Source organism: Eucyclogobius newberryi, unplaced genomic scaffold (assembly GCF_026437365.1).
Source record: "Eucyclogobius newberryi isolate DKJ021-1_F unplaced genomic scaffold, fEucNew1.0.hap1 SCAF_12, whole genome shotgun sequence".
In the NCBI taxonomy this organism is placed as follows: Eukaryota; Metazoa; Chordata; class Actinopteri; order Gobiiformes; family Gobiidae; genus Eucyclogobius; species Eucyclogobius newberryi.
This window is the reverse complement of record NW_027315746.1, coordinates 14,007,516-14,027,456: the sequence shown is the minus strand read 5'-3', so window position 1 is coordinate 14,027,456 and position 19,941 is coordinate 14,007,516. Positions and strand designations below refer to the sequence as shown.

The following is a 19,941-nucleotide window of genomic DNA, read 5'->3' as shown; positions in this document are numbered from 1 at the left end:
TGCCCTTATTAATGTCTTATTAACACGTTAACACTTTTAACAAGCTCTGAACATCATATTAATTAGAAGTTATAAGGAGTTTATTAATAGAAAAGTGTTAATACATGTCTAATTAGCAGCAGAATAAGGTTATGCAGAATAAGACATTAATAAGGGCAGATTAAGTACTAATAAGATACTAATTTACCACTTACTAGCATGTTAATTAGCATCTAGTTAATATGTGTACCCTAAAATAAAGTCTTACCCCACATTCATTAAGAATTTGTTAGAAAATTGTGTGAAAATAGCTCAACATCAAGAACAAACCAAATGTAAATAACTACATCGCAGATCACTGGTCTCCTTGGAAACACGTGGCGGACGACATGGAGGGACACAGCCTCTCATTGATGATCTCTCTGTATCCTGGGGCATTGGTCAGTCCGCTCGCTAATAACATACACATATACAACAATATAAGACACACTTTTGTTGTAGAAGTGTCAAGAAAATCAAGAAATCCTCCAATAAACGTGGATTATTAAAGCTGTTACCTTGGAGGAGGTTGTGGAAGAGGCAGTACTCGTTTGTGCTGGTGGCATTGTAGGGAGAGGTGACAGAGTAGGCCTGCAGAAACCACAGATTTAAATACGTCCCAGTCGCTGTAGCAGTTGTACCGTTCAAATAAGCAACAATCTGTAACGTATTCATTTTCAAGATACTGTATTTACCCAGATCTTGCAGAACTTGGGATTGTCTGCCGGATAGAAGTCCAAATACATCACAGTAGTTTCCTTTAAGTCCCGGGATGTGTGCATAACCTCCAGATATGTAGCAGTCGAGCGAATTACCTGGGGGAAAGAAACGTTCAACATTTATAAGCTCCAATTTACATGTTTTAATTGCTGAGAGAAGGCGTTATACTTTGCTTAATGTAAAAGACTGCTGAGATTTAGACAAAAAAAATTAAATAACGGAAAGTTCTATTCTGCTTCATTTATAAGATAAGATAGGATATTCCTTTATTGTCCACACATGGGGAAATGTCATTGTTGCAACGCAGTAGATACAGAGGAAAAGGACAGATAACTTATAGGAAGTCTCTTAATAGAAGAACTCCTATAAACAAAAACTCCTATAAACAAAACCTCTCATTTCCTAATAAGGAATGGAAGGGAAAAATAAATAAAGATAAAAAAGAAAAGAAAAGAAAAGTAAAAATAAAAATAAAATCTAAAATAAAATAAAAACAGCTAGCATAAGACAAGATAATAGTAATAATGATAATAATAATGGTAAAATAAACACTCCATTTTCATCAGGTATATGCACATGAATTTATAGCTATATATCCAAATTGTCACTTCATTACACTTTTTTCACCTAAGTACCTTATACATGCACTTCTCCTGTTCATCTAGACATTTTGTGGAGCTCCAAGCCGCCACCTGCCGCACCAGAGCTCGGTTTGGTGCGGCACAGGGAAGACTGAAAAGCCTACAAAAAAAAGACACATTTAAATATTGTAACATCTTCAAGAACATTAACAGTGAAAATCCTACACTGGATCTATTGATAGAATACCATTTTGCGCTACACGAGGAATCCCGGGGTGAAAAGTCAGCCAGCAGCAGTGGCAAGAAAAGCACGGAGGAGGTGAGAGCGAACGCCGTCTTCATCTTCGGAGCGGGTTGAGTGGAAACGCTGAAAATGTCGAGCTTTTTAAGGAGCAAGATGAAGGGCACATTTTTCATGCTTTCTCGAAATGCGACTAAGGTCATCGCTGTCATCATCGCTGAGCCGGAGATGCTTACAATCATTTTACTGTATTGGGACTCGGCATAGGGTAAACCACAAAGTCATGTGACCACAGAGATGTTTCAACTTCAAAGAAAAGTCCCCATTTGATCTCATACTCATCACATAAATTTTAACTTTCAGTAAATCTGGCATAGCAGAAAAAGCACATTGATATTATGATATGTTCAGACATGGGAGCGACTAAAACAGCGGTGGATTAGTACAAACTCGAACGTTGGCAGTTCAGGTTCCGACTAGTTTATACGGTTGTTGTGTCCTAGGGCAAGACACTTCACTCACCCAGACTCTGGAGGATCTGGCTGCGGTCACTGGTCTCTGTTGTTGCTTTTACGGGTCAGCTCAAAACCTTTTTATTAAGTCAGGCCTTTCAATTACAGTTGCTTTGGGGCTGATTTGACTGTATATTGTTGTATTGCTCACAATTTGTGTTTTTATTATTTTATTCTGTGTTTTTGTAAAGCACTTTGTGACTTCTACAAATAAAATGTACTTACTTATTTATGTATGAAGGTGCTGTGTGGGTGAGTCATGCTTGACCATCTGCCCCATACAGCCTCTTACACATGTGCTGCACTGTAATCTATCTATTACACTAATTCTAGTAATAAATTCCTCAAAACTAACAATAAAGGAACATATCAATGTGTCAGATGTTATAAACTAAAGGGGCCAAGCGCGCTTCAAGGATCAAGGAGTAAGTATTTGAGGAATAAAACATGGATATCCTTTAAAACCAGTGATAAATCTTTGCTAAAAATGATGTATTGATTATGTTGGATAACAAAATACATCAGACCTTCAGGTTCACAATGCCTTTAATATCAAAATACAATCGCCCCGTGAATAACTGCCCCATGAATACAGACTTATTGCAGCAGTCACAGATCATCACGTCATAGGCAGCTGACTCTCTTTAGACATGCATTTGGCAGTCGTTCTCGAAGGACACATTTTAACATTGGTGATCTCGTTGTAGCCTGGGTCCTTGATAAGTCCGCTCGCTGTTAGGAAGAAGAAATAAAACGATTAAACATTTAGGCTCAGCTTTTTCACTTTTTAAGAAGAAGAATGTAAAGTTTTACCTTCAAAAAGATTGTGTAAAAGACAGAAGTCATTAGGACCAGTGCCATTTATAGGTGTGGTTACAGAAAAGGCCTGCGAAACAAGGGAAAGTACACAAACAATTTACTATTAAACATGTAGCGTTTTGACACAGACTGCACCAACAATAAAGGACTGGACCGAAATCATAATGGACATATGGAAAATGGAAAAAATCACATATGGACTGAACTTGGAAATGGACAAATTTGACGTAAACTGGACGAAATGGGACTCACATTATGGATCAGATGTGCCCTAACCTTGTATTTTATTTTCATTTGGATGCATTATTCTAAAAATGGTGATCTCAAACAATACACACTTTGTATTTTCTCTGTCTCTACCCACTCCGCACTTTCTTGTCTTTATTTTTATTAGGCCCGAGCCCCAGCAGGGCGGAGGGCCTATTGCTCCCGCAATGCTGTGGGCGTAGCCCATTCACTCATTGTTGACAACAGCAGCGCGAAGCGCTGCATTCCTCCAAAAACCCTCCTGGCATCGTCCCGTACGCGAGAATCCATGCCGCAGGTATGGGCCATGCTTGTATCTGCTCAAATCAATGGAAGTCTATGGGGAGTGGGCGGGGCATCCCGACGGAATAGGGAGTGACGAGCGCATAAGCGCTCGTAATGATGATTCCACCCCATGGCGGCATCGGGAAGGCTTAGAGCTTTCAAACGATGTATAATTTGTTGTTATAGTGGAAACGGCTATATTGTTTTTGCTAAAAATATTATTAGGCCCGAGCGCCACAAGCTGGCGAGAGGCCTATTAATCTCGTAAGGCCGTGCGAAGCACGGCTGCGAAAGTGCGCACGTAGTGCGCACGAAATCGAGCGCAAAGCGCTCGCCCACTTCCAAACACTCACTAACGCACTCCTTCACTCATGCACACCCCGTGCATACTAATTAGTAGTAGGAAAATGGAACATTACCGTTGTAAATTGGCGAAGCCCGTGCAAAAGTGCGCACTAAACGAGATCTTGCGCTAAGTAGCTCACGAATACGTTCCCCATCTCTTGCATGTTCCGTGCATATAAGCATGTAATGCAAAAATTGAACATTATTACTGTATAGAGGGCCAAAAACACAAAGTGGGCGGAGCCCACTCAAAATTAACGAAAGTACCCGTCAGTGACCAGGGACCCACACCATGAGGTAGGAAAGCGCGAACGCTTTCCGAAAATGTATAGTTTATGATATTTGAAAAATGGGAAACATTGTTTTCGCATCGGAATATTATTCTTTCTTTCTTCTTCTTCTTGGGACCAACCCCCCTATTTTTCACCAAGTGAACATTGACGAAAAGTCACAAAAATTTGCACACCTCTAAAAATCGTGCCTCTCTACATTCTGGCTATTTTCTTTTTCTAAAATTAAAAAAAAATTGGCGCGTCAGCGCCCCCAAATGTACCAAAAATGCATTGAGAGATGGGAAATGACCCAAAAAAAATCTGATCGTAGAATCATGAAATTTGGCGCAGAGGTAGATGGTGACAAGAGAAGTAAAAAATATTATTACGGCAACGCCGTCCGCCCAACCAAATGTCGGCCATATTGCTTCAAAAATGGCTAAACATGACTTCGGAGTTTTTCCAAACGTTGTACTTTTACGAACTCCTCCCAGGGCGTTGGCCCTAAAAAGCTGAAATTTGGTGAAAATGCTACTGAGGAGTGGGACATCAAAAGTTATCCAAATTACATTGATACCTGTCACGGTCTCTGTGCGGCGAAGCCGCAAACTGTAGCAAGAATTTCAGAAATCTCCCAAATTTAACATTTCTGCCGTTTGCGCAGATAAAGTCCGAATTGCGTCAAATTAGAATCAGTTGTTAAACTCTTTGCCCTAAACCTACTTGAAGTGAAATAAATTAATTTGGAGCCACAGCGCCCCCTACAGATTTTATATGGAGGTTAAATGTTTAGTTATGTTTAGCGTAATAAAAGGACAATTGGGGCGCGTAAGCGCCCCCTCCTCTTGCGGCGTGGCGGCGGTGTGGCGGCGGCGTGGCGAGGGCCGATCATTGCCGCTTGCGGCTATATTTTTTTTTATTGTTCTTCTTCAGCGCTTTGAGCTCTAATTTGACCCCCTGAACATGCTCAAAAACTCACCAAACTTTGCCCAAAATTCAGAATCGGCGAAAAATTTGATTTTTTCTGGGCCATTTTTTTTTTCGTTAAAAAATGGCGCGACAGCGCCACCGACAAAAGTCAAAATACATTGCGCCTATGGGAGACGCCCCGAGGTCAACTTTGGCGTAAAGCTACAAAATTCGGGACACGCATTCCTCTCGTGAGGACAAAAAAAAAAAAACAGACTTACCCTATGGCCGCCATCTTCCTTTGAAAATGAAAACAAGCTGAGTTAGCCATTTTGTTTACGTCAAACTTTGACAAACTCCTCCTAGGGCGTTTTGCCCACCGACTTCAAAATCGGCGGACGTCCTCTGGACAAGTGGGGCATCTAAAGTTATCCAATTTTTTGAGATACCTTTTACGGTCTGTGTGCGGCGCAACCGCAAAGTTGGACAACTTATTTTGGAATATTGCAGATCTAAAAATTGCTCCCATTTGATCAAAACGAGTCCGATTAGGACCAAATTTGAATCAGTTGTTAAACTTTCAAGTTTGGACCAGTTTAGGATGACAAAATTGAAATGGGCGCGATAGCGCCCCCTACAGAGTGGCCTTTAAATTAACATTGAAGGTCAAAAATTAGTTTTACCAAAATTGTCTAAACTTTACCCAAAATTCTATTTTGCCGTCCCGATCACAAAAGCCAATCACAAAAATGCCTAAATTTTTACGGCGTAGTCGTAGCGATGACAGAAACCTCCCATGTTATCCCTATGGGAAAATCGCTAAATCTCTCGAATATCCACATTTTTCTGTTTCACACTTTAATGAACTCCTCCTAGGGCGTTTTGCCCACCGACCTCAAAATCGGTGTACGTCCCCTAGACAAGTGGGGCATCTAAAGTTATCCAAATTTTAAGGATAACTTTTACGGTCTCTGTGCGACGGAGCCGCAAACATTTCCCTGAATTCTGACTATTTGGCCTTCAGAGTGGCCTATAAACAATAGAGTTTTTCCAAATTACATGATATTTTGCACAAAATTCTAATTTGCCATCCTGATCATAAAAGTATGAGAGCCAAAGTCATATTTTGTACGGCGTAACCGTAACGATGACAGAAACATCCCATGTTATCCTTATGGGAAAATCGCGAAATTGCTCAAATCACCACATTTTTACGCTTCACACTTTAACAAACTCCTCCAAGGGCGATTGTCCGATCAAACTCATATTTGGGGAAAATCATCTACACAAGCGGGGCATCAAAAGTTATCCATATTTGTATTCTAAGTGCTACCGTCTTTGTGTGGCGGACCCGCAAATATATGTCACAAATGGGAAAACAGCGAAATCTCTAAAATGACCACATTTTTACGCTTCACACTTTAACGAACTCCTCCTAGGGCGATTGCCCCATCAAGCTCATATTTGGGGAGAATCATCTACACAAGCGGGGCATCAAAACTTATCCATCTTTTGATTTTAAGTGCTACGGTCTCTTTGCCGTGGAGCTGCAAATATACTGTCACAAATGGGAAAAACGCCAAATCCTTGAATTGTTCATATTTACGCTTCACACTTTAACAAACTCCTCCGTGGGCAATAGCTCGATCAAGCTTTACTTTGGGAAATATCATCTACACAAGCGGGGCATCAAAAGTTATCCATATTTTTATTCCAAGTGTCACGGTCTCTGTGCGCTGGAGCCGCACATTCGACCAACATTTGTGTTCATTTGCACTGGTTAAGCACAGCATTGTACATGTACAATGTGTCGCTGTCTTAGTTCTTAGACAATTGCGTTAGCGCCATCTCTGTAAAATGCAGAGAGCAGAGTCGGAAGGCCGGCGGCCCGCGAGGGCCGTTGGATGCCGCTTGCGGCTTTAATTTTTCTTGTTCTTCTTCAGCGCTTTGAGCTCTAATTTGACCCCCTGAACATGGTCAAAAATTCACCAAACTTTGCCCAAAATTCAGAATCGGCGAAAAATTTTGTTTTTCCTGGGCCATTTTTTTTTTCGTTAAAAAATGGCGCGACAGCGCCACCGACAAAAGTCAAAATACATTGCGCCTATGGGAGACGCCCCGAGGTCAACTTTGTCGTAGAACCACGAAATTCGGGACACGCATTCCTCTTGTGAGGACAAAAACTAAATTTTATTGTGGCCACGCCCCCAGACTTACCCTATGGCCGCCATCTTCCTTTGAAAATGGAAACACGCTGAGTTAGCCATTTTGTTCACGTCAAACTTTGACGAACTCCTCCTAGGGCGTTTTGCCCACTGACTTCAAAATTGACAGAAACATCCCATGTTATCCCTATGGGGAAACCGCAAAATCTATAAAATCACCACATTTTTACACTTCACACTTTAACGAACTCCTCCTAGGGCGATTACCCGATCAAGTTCATATTTGGGGAGAATCATCTACACAAGCGGGGCATCAAAAGTTATCCATATTTTGATTTTAAGTACTACGGTCTCTGTGCGGTAGAGCCGCAAATATATGTCACAAATGGGAAAAACGCCAAATCCTTGAAATGTTCACATTTACGCTTCACACTTTAACAAACTCCTCTGTGGGCAATAGCTCGATCAAGCTCATATTTTGGGAAAATAATCTACACAAGCGGAGCATCAAAAGTTATCCATATTTTTATTCCAAGTGTCACGGTCTCTGTGCGCTGGAGCTGCACATTTGACCGACATTTGTGTTCATTTGCACTGGTTAAGCACAGCATTGTACATGTCCAATGTGTCACTGTCTTAGTTCTTAGACAATTGCGTTAGCGCCATCTCTGTAAAATGCAGAGAGCAGAGTCGGAAGGCCGGCGGCCCGCGAGGGCCGTTGGATGCCGCTTGCGGCTTTAATTTTATTTATTTTTTCTCTCTTTTCTTTTTTTTTTTTTTTTTTTACTTTAAATTTTTTTCTCCTTCTCTTTTTTATTCTTCATTTTTGACAATGTTACTGGACTGTATATTTATTTACACACAAGTATTGATTGATCTGTGTTTATTCTTTCAATAAAAAAAAAATAAAAAAAGAGTAGCGTTTGTTAATTGCAGCTTTTTTGCGACTTTACCTTGATTTTGCGGAACTGCTCAGCTGCAGGAGGAGTGAACGTAAAATAAATGTTGGTAACTTTGCGTGTGCTCTTGGATGTGTGCTTGACATCAAGGTTTGAATCACTTGACTCAATTATCTGAAAGAGAGCAAAATAATACATTAAAGTGCTATAGAAAACAGGAATAGTGATATGTCGGTGTAATCCCTCATTCGTCCAGGCGTGTTCCATTGTAGAAAAAGCTTCAGTTGTAGTTATCTGGACTCAGTTTGAAAAAATAGACTTTTCGACTCTCATCCAAGAGTCATTGTCAATAAAAGAATTTAGGTCGCGAACTCCGATATTTATCCTATTCTGTGGTAAGTCCAGCCCATTGGGCGGAGCCTTCCTGAAGTAGAAAGAGTTGTTTGTTATCCAAGTTGTTTGTTAAAAAAGAAAGACCTTCTTTAAACAGAAATGGAGGGCTCAGATTCAATCTTCCTGGTATCTATAATGGAATACTGAACCCCTGGAAAGGTAGAGGACCAGGACCAGGCCATTTAGATGCTAATCAGGTACTCAGGGTGGTTGAGCCAGGGTCTCACAAAGACAAAGAGGTTTCTAATAGCCCATTAAAATTCTGAATAGGCTAGCTCGGTAGATACAAGGGGGGAGTTTCTGTTGAAACAAACAACTCTTTCTACTCCAGGAAGGCTCCGCCCAATGGGCTGGACTTACCACAGAAGAGTATAAATATCGGAGTTCGCGACCTAAATTCTGTTATTGACAATGACTCTTGGATGAGAGTCGAAACGTCTGTTTTTTCTAACTGAGTCCAGATGACTACAACTGAAGCTTTTTCTACTAGGAATAGTGATACTTTTAGACAGTGATAGAAGAAGAACTGGTTAAAACGGTTACTCGGAGTGAATCAGGATACAAGGATTCTAAGTCGGTCCATACATTTTTGATATAATTAAGGTTGTATGTTATGTAGCTCCTGTATTACCTCATACAAGCATGTTTCCTGTTCGTCCGGGCACTTTTTGGAGCTCCAGGACTTAACCTGACGCACCAGAGCACGGTTTGGTTTAGCACACGACTCTTTGAAGATCCTATGAGCACAAAACACATTTAACATATATACATAACAACAGCACACGCACACAAAAAACAGATTGCAATTATTTACTATTTACCATATGACTTTACAAGTGATGTCCTCCGATAGTGAGTCGGTCAGCAGCAAAGACAAGAGTAACGCAGTAGAAAGCAGAGCAAACGGGTTCATTGTAGGAGACTTGGCACGAATGACTTGACGTTGAGGTGTTTAAATACCTGACAGGACTGTGTATTTCACGTGACAAACAGCTTAGGGCCGTGGGTGTACACACAATAGGTGAAGAATGGGCTTTTGTCACTGAAAAGAACTAATGACCCCTTATGTTTTATGTGACTCTTTACGGTTGATTCTGACTATAAACTTTAAAATCATGCACTGAATATCTACAATATGCAGCTTACACAAAGAGATTGTTAATATTCGACAATCAACTCAATCATTTCAACATATCTTTATATTAAAATCTGCACAGTTGTATCAGTGTCACGTTATTGTATACTTACTTCATTCTGTGATGTTTCAGCCTCATCAGTGTTACTCATTATTTCATGTAGGACAAAAGATTAATGTATCCAGAGTGAGAAACTGAGACCAGGTCAGATTATTGTTGCTGTTAATCCTGATGAAACTAGTTTAAATCATGGATCAACCCGAATTAAATATAGCTGGAATAATGTGCTTTTAATTGATACGTAACATGACAAAATAATATTAACAGGATAGAGCAATATTGCCCAAAACAAACTGTAAAAACTAGCAATAAACTGCTGCATATTACCTCATTTGCTGTCTTTAAAAATATGATGATTATTTTAGGTTTCTTGCTGTTTTGTTCTTCATGAAATCTTATCATATCTTAAACTTATACTACGATGTATTAAGAGTGATTTACTCTAGCATCTTTATTTATATTTCTTGCGACCGTTTAATTTATTGTCCGATGTTATCTGTCTGCTGACCAATGCACATCGCTCCCACAATGAGGCATGAGACAATGAGAGTAATGCTTTATGCACGGATCCTGTGATTACAGTCACTGGATTGTACAGTGTGAAGCTCAGAAGCATCACCAGCATGTGATGAGTTGTGAGTCAGGACGTGCTTTAGTTACACTGATAAAATCAAGGTTGGGACCATTTTTGGGGCTTTTTTCAGACATATTTTCTACTGTGTCCAAGAAAGGGACATAATAAAAAAGGTTTTCACCCCTGAACCAACAGTTAATTAAGTCTGCCTCACAGTAATTATGTAAAATGGACGGAGATTAAAATTGACCATGACAAAGCCTTTTTTTTGCAGGAACATAACAAACCATTAAGTGCAATAATGAATCACTAACGTATAAAAACATTTCAGATATGGTTTTAAGCATGCATCTAACAAATAAATGCTGGATTTCTTATCAGCAATAAACATAAATGTCATTAAAAACAACAAATACAAAACAGGAACAAGATAATGCTTTGCTGCTTTTTCACTCTAGTATAACATTTCTACAAATCATCATCATATTCACTGTTTTAGCCAGAGCCGGTCAGTCCCTCTTCTTGGTCAATCATTCATTTGTAGATTTACACTGAACTTTATGGATTAGGTAATTGTTCAAACGTGATAATAAAGTTTAAGTGAAATGAAGGTAACAACCTGTGCAATATTAAAGGTGCACTGATATGTACGTTTTCCCCTGCCTGTGTCATCATGAAGATTGTGCTTAGTATGTTCATAAACTTATCCATCTGCCATTTATTCAATTCAAAGACAAAAACGTGGTAACTTGGTTTGCTGGAGTCGCCCGCTTGTCTCTGTGGAGATCGCAAAGTGTTAAAGAACGTTAATATTGTGTATATAGACTATTTAAAAGCTATAAATATTTAAGTGTAGCAAGTGTAGCATTGGAAAATCTTTATTTTTCAGTATTTTTCCCAAAAAGCTGATTTCACACTGTGTCAATGTTATTTTGATGGATACGTGGGCAAACTGCTAACAGCACATATTTCTCTCGGTCCCAGTCTCTTGGGTTGCTCAATCTTTTGGATGATGGACTACAATTATTGCAACCTTCTGCTGTCAAATAAATCTGCGCTGCACTTGTGAATGTGGTACAGGTTATAGCCTGTGTCATGGTCGATTTTATATCTACAAACTGTTATTAAAGGGAACAGTGCATTTTGAGTAGAGAAACTAAACTGATGTCTGGGTTAATAGTGTGAGATTTGAACGGGCCAAGTAATCATTCTAAATAATAAAGTAATCTTCCACCAAACCAGTCGATAAAAATGCCTTAAAAAATTACGCATAGTTCTAGAATGAAGTTGTGTTTCACGTTTTTGTCTTTTCAGCAAAAAACACACACATTTCCTTTGCTGATGTAAATGTCAAACCTCCATTGTCTATAAACTGTTGAAATGTTACTGCTTTTCCTCCTTTGTGTGTTGCATTCCAACACCACAGATTACCTCTATTGTATTAATATGTTTTTTATGCTTTTTATACAGTAAAAACACACTAGAAACAACAAATGTGATACAAAACGTTTTATTCACCCTTGTTGAAACATGCCCAAACAATAAGTTGAAGTTACTTGTAACATTGTAAACCCATTGTGCTAAGTGTGAGTCCTTGTTGCTGCTGGTTACGCAGCGCAGGCGGCTAGTCCATAGCTCAGGCAGGCCCACTCATTGGTCATCTCCAGGAAGTCTGGCTGAGAGGCCAGGCCACTACCTGAAATCACAAAAGTCGACCAAAAAATGTGTGATTTAATGAGGAGTTTTACATTGACGGAGAAAATGTGTTAAGAATAACAAGTTTACCTGTGACCAGATTGTGAAGATTGCAATAGTTAACTCCATTGTCCAGAAGAGACGTAGAGAACAGAGACGACTGCGAGATCGCCTAAAGAAACGACAATAGTATGGATGAACAACAAATGCAAGACAATCATCTATTTCCAATGTAAATCCCTTTCTACACACAGATACTCTGCAGCCACCAGGCATCGTGGTGGGGAGGAACGAAATGGAGATCTTTTCAGTGTTGAGTCCATCTGGAGACGTGTGGTTAGCCATGATGTACTGAGCAGTGACAGACACCAGCTACAACGGAAAGCAACACATTTAAAGTCAGAGCGATTCATGGAAAGAGAGAGTAGAGAGTGGTCGTTCTTACAGTGTAACGGCACAGCATACATCCCATCTCTGGACTGAAGGCCTGAATCTGTTTCGCTAATACGACGCTGATATCGGTACAGTTAGCACCAAATAGCCTAAAGAATAATAGAGGAAAACAGATTATAAACTGTGCACTCAAGGATTTAAGACAATTGGCTGATTACCTAGTGAAAACTCCTTGATTACATTCATTAAAACATGTTATAAGATGCTTTCCTTTGATACAATTGAATTGCATTTCTCCATCTCCAACTCCTTTATATATTTAATGTCTGTAAATATCTTTCATCAGGATATACTCAATCACATCTTTAGCTTGATCGCTCTCAAATACTGGGCTGACGTGTGTGTCCCTTGTGCATCAATAAAGTCTGTCTAAATGTACAATAAAAGCTCAACGTGAGGCATAAAGACGTTTACTCACCACATGGTTTTGCAGAAAGCGTGGTACGGAGCGGGCGATGGGACCGGGACGGCAAGCAGTGAGCCACACAGGGCAGAGAACGCCACCGTCAACAGGAGAGTCTTCATGTTACGCGTCGGTGGAGTCGGTCCTGAGCAGAGGACGGGTGAATCCTAGTGAATCCTCCCTCACTGTACTTATAGGTCTTGGGTCGGGTCAGGACCGGGCCTCTAATGGGGGAACAGGCTCAAGCTGAAAACCAATTAGTCTTGGGCAGGCACGACAATTAAAGCTTTGAGTAAAAAAAAGGTGCATGTGGTTTGTGTCTGACTGCCGTGGTAATTATGATCACAATCACAGTTACAAGACTTTAGTAGGTAAGATAATCAGTGTATGGTCACGTTGTCCTCTCCGCATGGGAACAAAACAAGGGAATGAAAGAAATAGTGTCACGTGTGAGAAACTGACCTTAAATAACATCATACATTACAGCTAAAAATCTAATTAAATATTATAGACTGTCTGCATAGCTATAATGGATGACAGAAAATAATATTATGCTTGTTTATTCCATCTAGGGTTGTGAAAAAAATCAATACCCGATAAAACTAGTATAAAAAAGTGGATAGTAACAAGTTGTTTTTTTATTATATCAAATTTTGACTGTATGGTAACTGTATTATTTTGTGTTAAAAGTTACATTCTACTCTGTTGTCATTGCTGTTTTTATGATTTTATGGTTGTTGTATTGAGCTTTTAACTAAATATTAAAATTGAGTGGAAACAGAACCCGGCTGGAGCTAAACCTAGACTAAACCAGGGCTAAACGAACAGGACCAAACCAGGTCTGCATCAGGAGGAAACTGGGCTCAAACCAGGACAAAAACCAGGAAATGTTTAAACAAAGAACAAAGCCTGAAACCAGCAGACTCAATCTAACTCCGAAACAAAGACTGTCCTGACGTTTACCGGTAATTATCTTTAGAACGGTTCAAATCAGGATTGTCCCTGCACACAGGTGATCGGCCTCACAAGACCAAAGAGGATGGGCCCCGGAGCCAGAGCCTGCCTCCACGGAAGGTTCCTCACAGTCACATTTGGAGAAAGCGTTCAGACCTGTTCAGGATGAGGGCTCTGCTGGTTCTGGCTCTGATCGCCGCTCTGTGTGGGATTCTCCGAGCGGATCCCGAACCAGAAGCTGAACTGACTCTCAAACCTGTAGCTTCTTCTTCTACTTCTACTACAAAGCCAAGACCGACACCAAGAGCAACCATTTCTCCAGCACTATCCTTCTGCAGGGCGTTGTGGTGAGGGATTCTTTTTACATAACGTTTTCACCTGGAATCTATTATAACATTTTGTGTATTTTTAATGTCTTGTCTTTTCCCACAGGAGTTTTACTTCTCCTTGTGCCGAGATCAATGCGACGCTAAATCAGCAAGTTAAAGTCTTCAGTCCTAATGCTGGATGCGGTGACTGCAACTATTTGGTGAGGCTTTTTATTTAATTATATGGAAAAGGTAAAAAGATGGAGGTGACATGGAGAGGAATTTCTTTTGTCTGTTTGTTTCCAGTTTGTGTCGGCCGACAATGTGACGCTCTCGGTGGACCACTCGTCTTCAGACGGGTTTAAAGCTGAAACCATTACATTTAAATTCAGCCCCACTCCAATGGCTGATGGCTGCAAACTGTTTGTACGTATATCCAAATGTCTTACCGTGAAAACTATTTCACACAACTACCCTGTCCAATAAAGCCTTCCAGACAGAAAATCTAAACAAAGAGGACAAGCATTTACATTCATCATTTATTTTTGTCTACACTTTGTTATTTCACTTTATCCCTGTTAGGGAAGTCACAATATTAAATGTGTTATTGCCAGAAGAAACATTCACTTTTATTATTATTCACAATTTCTTCCTGGCCAGGCTGTTATTGTAAATGAGAATAATAAGGATTATAGGAGAATAATAATTAAGGATTTTACCGTTTCATTGTTGAGAACATATTATGTTCTCAACAATGAAACAGTAAAATCCTTAATTGACTTTCATTTACATTGAAACACTGATACATTAACATTCATGTATGTGATCAGTTTTATAAAATCAAACTTTAATGTGACATAAACAGCCAGATAAAAAGCACTTAAATTTATATGTTGACTTTTTTGGAGGGTGGGTGTATTTGAAATGACTTCTAAAATTGTCTGTAATATTATTTTGTTCTTATATTGTTATTTTATGAATTATATTGTGACCAGAATGATCTGTTTAACGGAACAATCAATATTCTTTATGTTCTTCTCCAGGTCCAGTCTCAGTCTATTGGACCACACTCAACATTAGACACTGCTGTCAACTACTGCAACATTTATAATCTTCTTACAGGTTTGTCATAGTAATAATCATCATCATCATCATCATCATCATCATCATCATAATAGTCCACAAACACATTGTACTTGAATCAGCGCTTAAAGAATAGGATGCATTCATGTTCTAGACTGATCATGTCATATAGTTCATTAGTGACAGTTGCTATGGGAGCTGTGCTAGACATTCATCACTCTGAACCCCGTGGATACAACTCCAAACTGAAGTTGAGCATCATCATTATTTGTTAAGGATTGGCTCCACAAACTTGCCATATTAATCTTTAAATCTTAAAGACCATTCAACTGGCAAAAATCACAACTTCTGTTTATATCTGCTGAATATTTCAAACGCTGTGCCAGTTTTTGTCTCATATGGATAGATCCAGTTATTACACTGCACTGGGGATATACAATAGTCCTGATGTTATGGAGCTGAGAATCATGCGCCCTCTAGTGGCCATGATCTGTACCTACACATTTGAAGTCATTACATTTTCTCTCTTTCTCTTGTTTGCAGGAAGTGGCCTGGACCTGCAGCCTGGATTTTCAGACAAAACAAACAAATGGCTCTGTCCAGGGTTTGGCCTGACCGAATGTTCCATGTAGTGTCTTCATTGTGCCTACAGGGAAATGTGTCATTTAGTTGACCTTTGATAAAAAATAAAATAAACTTAAGATAAACTACTTTTTTCTCTATATATTCTTTTAAATCTTTACTTACTAATACTAACATGTAAAGTGCCTTCATAAAATGCCTCAAGACATTATTGGTACTACATTTAACTAAAACCCTGGGAAGGGAGATGCAGTTGAGGATGGACAAGAAACAAATATATCAGATTATTGAAATGACCAATTACTAACCCTAACTAATAAATTAATACCCGTAATTTTTGCTTTCCACACTAATCATTATTGTAAGACCAATATTGTGAAGAGACTTGGAAAAGCCCTATAAAATCTTAAGGATTATTATGATGATGATGATGATGACGATGATGATTATTATTATTACTAACATTATCATTATGGCTTTAAGAGATTAGTAGGTACTTATTTTACTAAATAATTGACAAGTCAAACGATTAATTCTATTGCACGTCAAGGTTTTTAAAAATATCTTTTAAACCAGATAAAAAAAAAATATGGTGGCTCAAGGCCTCTACAGTATATAGAGATTATTTATGATTAAAGTGTGTTATTGATGAAAATGATAAATTCCCTATTAATTTTTCTTTCTTTTTTTGCCATTTTGTTTTAAAAATTGAGCTTTTAAAACATATTTTGGCAAGAGTTTCAGAGTCTGTAAAGTCCAGGTAATGATTAAAATAGTCAACAATTATTTAGATTGTTATCCATCAATCAATATGACTGTATTTGTCCCCAACAGGCAATGTACATGGAGCAGTAAATAATAGAACTCAAACTATTGCAGATTAGTCACGATTATTCCAATGAATCGTTGCCGCCCTAAAAGAACAGGCTTTTCTCCCAAAAACCTCTGCTGCTCTGGAAAAAAACTCTAATAATAATAATAATAATAATAATAATAATAATAATAATAATAATAATAATAATATGGTGGTCTGGTGGGCATTTTGTGATTTTATGTTGTCAACCTAAAATAAAAAGGGATTTCATTATTAATTTCCTTAACTCAAACAATAAAGACTTTTAATCATCGCAATTTAAAAAAAAAAAAGTCAAAATTCCTCCATAAACTGAACTTTGCTCCTCATACTTTCAGTGATTAAGGATTGACTGTAAACCTCTCAATTAAAAATCCCCTGCTGATTATTGCCGATTAAAAATGACTGAATAGAAATGGCACCATTTCAATAAAAATAAATTCATTGGACAACCCTAATTTACTGCATATTCTCAAACCACACACAAGAATTCGTCATAATTTTAACAATGCCATTTCTGTGTATTGCAGTGGAAAAAAATACAATAGCAATTTCCCAGTCAAACACGACTCATGAGGCCTGACCAATTAAATCTGGACGCTCGACCCTGGGCCTACAGGGCACACATTTCCTATAAAAGTGCGGGGATCGCTGCAGAAGAGACACTGCCCTGGCCCGGGACCACCATGAGGACTCTGCTCTTGGCCTCCGCGCTCTTCGTGGGACTCTTTGGTTTGGGAGTTCTCACCGCCACCGACAGCCTGTTCCCAATACCGTATCACGCCTTCTGCAAGTCCATATGGTGAGTCACAACGCAGAGGGGTTAAACTTTATAAAATATTACATGTACTTGTGTTTTTTGTTCAGGCTTTTTGCGACTCCGTGTCTTCAAATCAGCAGCAAGTTGGAGCACCAGATAAAAGTGTTCAGTCCTGGGGCGGGCTGTGCTGACTGCCACTACATGGTAAGAGGAGCAATACAGGCTAAATAAACCATAATACTTTTCTTAAAGCTGATAATATGTTTGTCCATCAGAAATGTGCTAAAATGTGCCTGAACTATGTCAGGTCTAAACTAGGGCTAAACCAAAAAATAGGCATAAAATGTACTATTATTGCCACAGAAGTTCTGAATAAGGAATAACACTAAAAAGTATGATAGAACTGCAAATTATTCAATAGAAAGAGAACCACCAGAAAGAGCTCAAGTACCACCATTTGAGACCCAAATGGGCTCCCAAAGTGGGTTTCCAGACATAATTTTAATAAAAAATGACCATGTATTTAATCTATATTCTATTTGAAAACAGTATTTTTTGTGAAATTAGGTCAAATTACACCAAAAATGTAATCAATCCTGTTTTTAATTGTTTTGACGATTAAATAATACAAAAATAACTGCCATCAATTGTCTTGCAGTGGGGTCCCGGGTTGTTGGGATGGTTATAATGGGGGTCCCAGCCTGAATGGTTTGGGAGCCCCTGTTATAACACACGTACATACATGTCATTAAAATAGTACATACATGTCATTAAAATAGTACATACATCTCATTAAAATAGTACATACATGTCATTAAAATAGAGTGTGTGTTGTAGCTGGTGGCGGTCACGCCTCAGTCCATCATGGCCAATCACTCGTCTGCAGACGGACGCACCGCAGAGAGGCTCATCTTCAGGTTCTACCCCACAGTCATGACCGGAGGCTGTCGCGTCGCCGTGAGTCACTTCACACTAAAACATAACGAATACACGACGACAGTGATTAACTTTGACATAAACTAACACTGACTCAAATGTACTAGAGTCAGTGTTTGAGGCGACGCTTGATTTTGGCTTCTTTTTTATTGTTAATTAACTATTTTTATGTATTTTATTCTAATGTATGCATCAATTGTGTATTTATTTTTGTTGTCTTTGATTAAATCTTTATCCACTCATCTATCTAATTATTTCAACTCATATTTCAACTTTTGGAAATTAGACTAAGATGGGCCACTAATAGTCTTTTTTTCTCTATAGTTAATTAAGATCAGTTTTTTTCTTCTCTTCTCTTTCCCTTAAAAAAACACAACATAAAACATATTTAAACTATGAAATAATAGCAGTGAAGTCTGAAAAGTAACAACTTTAAAGCAAAAAAAGTAAAGCGTTGTAGCCTAATGAACAAAGAACGTGTCTTCAGTATTAGTGTGAAACTCTGAGCTATAAACTATAAAATATATATATATATAAGATTTCTTTACACATAATAATAATAATAATAATAATAATAATGATAATAATCGTAATAATAATAACGATAATAATAATAATAATAATAATAATAATAATAATACTTCTCTGTGTCCAGGCCCAGTCTCAGTCTCTTGCGTTCTCCAGCCTCTTGGACAACGGACTGAATTACTGCAACCTTTACAATCTGCTCTCAGGTCCGTGTCCTCTTTTTATTACCAGCTAATGTCGTCATCTCACCTGTAATGCTAATATCACCTGTGATGCTGATAAATGTTCTGTAAATTGTTCAAATTACTTTATAGCCTGGAATATTGTCTCCATTTCTAGTGTTTGTTTGTAAATGTCTTGTTTCAGCGAGCGGACTCAACTCTCAACCCGACTTCTTGGAGATGACCAATGAGTGGGCGTGTCTGGGTTATGGACTGGCCACATGTAAACCATAAAGCATAAAACATTCACTGTGTTATTGTGTTACATAAATAATGGCTTCATCACATTTTGACCTCTTTCGTGAATGCTGTGCAAACAATGAACCTCAATAAAGCGGTTGCAGCTAAAGAAAAGCTTGTATTTTTCTTTTTTTGTATAATCGTTGTAACATTAACTGTATATTCCACGGCGTTTATAATTTAGGTATTTGATTTTTAAATTTTTTATTATTTTGATTAGGAATGAGCAGAGATTAAGACTTTGGAGGAAGGAATTTTAATATTTGTCTGTGCTAATGATGGAAAGCCATTTAGAAATACCTTTTTCGGACAAAAATATGAAATAGAAGAAATAGGAGGACAAAAACACTAATTTTTTTATACATATTGTAATTACGAGATGTTTTACTTTTGGTGAATATACGTATAAAATATAAATCAAGTACATCAAGCTAATCCTTTTATTCAATATAATTCGTTTTTTTTTCTTTTCAGTTTGTATTTTTCAGTTTGTATGTGTACTGTTTACACTGTTATTTAAAAAGCTGTGGTTAAAAAAGACAAGACACAAGACACAGAATCAAGAATCAATCCAGAATGAGTTATTTTACAATTTACAATAATTTACCAGATAGTAATGCATACAGTTGTACGCTGCACTCGCTGTTGGGGAATAAAGTTATTTATTTAGGACAAAAGTGTGCCTTTTTATTGGCCAACTGCATCCAAGCCATTCAGATAATGTGCAAATGTCCAGAACAAATCAAGACG

At 38.4% G+C, this 19,941-nt stretch overlaps 1 protein-coding gene and 2 long non-coding RNA genes across 3 annotated transcripts; 2 read left to right on the top strand and 1 right to left on the bottom strand.

Annotated features, from left to right (window-relative positions):
- Window positions 1-8,140: 8,140 nt before the first annotated feature.
- On the bottom strand, window positions 8,141-9,297 carry LOC140355795 (uncharacterized). The gene is made up of 3 exons (XR_011926027.1): window positions 9,227-9,297; window positions 9,037-9,142; window positions 8,141-8,186 (listed from the first exon to the last, which is right to left on the bottom strand). It is a non-coding gene; the product is annotated as an uncharacterized lncRNA (long non-coding RNA).
- Window positions 9,298-14,121: 4,824 nt separating this feature from the next.
- On the top strand, window positions 14,122-15,737 carry LOC140355677 (uncharacterized). The gene is made up of 4 exons (XR_011926012.1): window positions 14,122-14,209; window positions 14,295-14,414; window positions 15,032-15,110; window positions 15,615-15,737. It is a non-coding gene; the product is annotated as an uncharacterized lncRNA (long non-coding RNA).
- A 1,341-nt stretch (window positions 15,738-17,078) lies between these two features.
- LOC140355614 (uncharacterized) lies at window positions 17,079-19,185 on the top strand. Its single transcript, XM_072440281.1, has 5 exons — window positions 17,079-17,308; window positions 17,374-17,470; window positions 18,104-18,223; window positions 18,858-18,936; window positions 19,097-19,185. Exons 1-5 carry the CDS (start codon window positions 17,079-17,081, stop codon window positions 19,183-19,185), a joined length of 615 nt encoding a protein of 204 aa, XP_072296382.1.
- The last annotated feature ends 756 nt before the right edge of the window (window positions 19,186-19,941 follow it).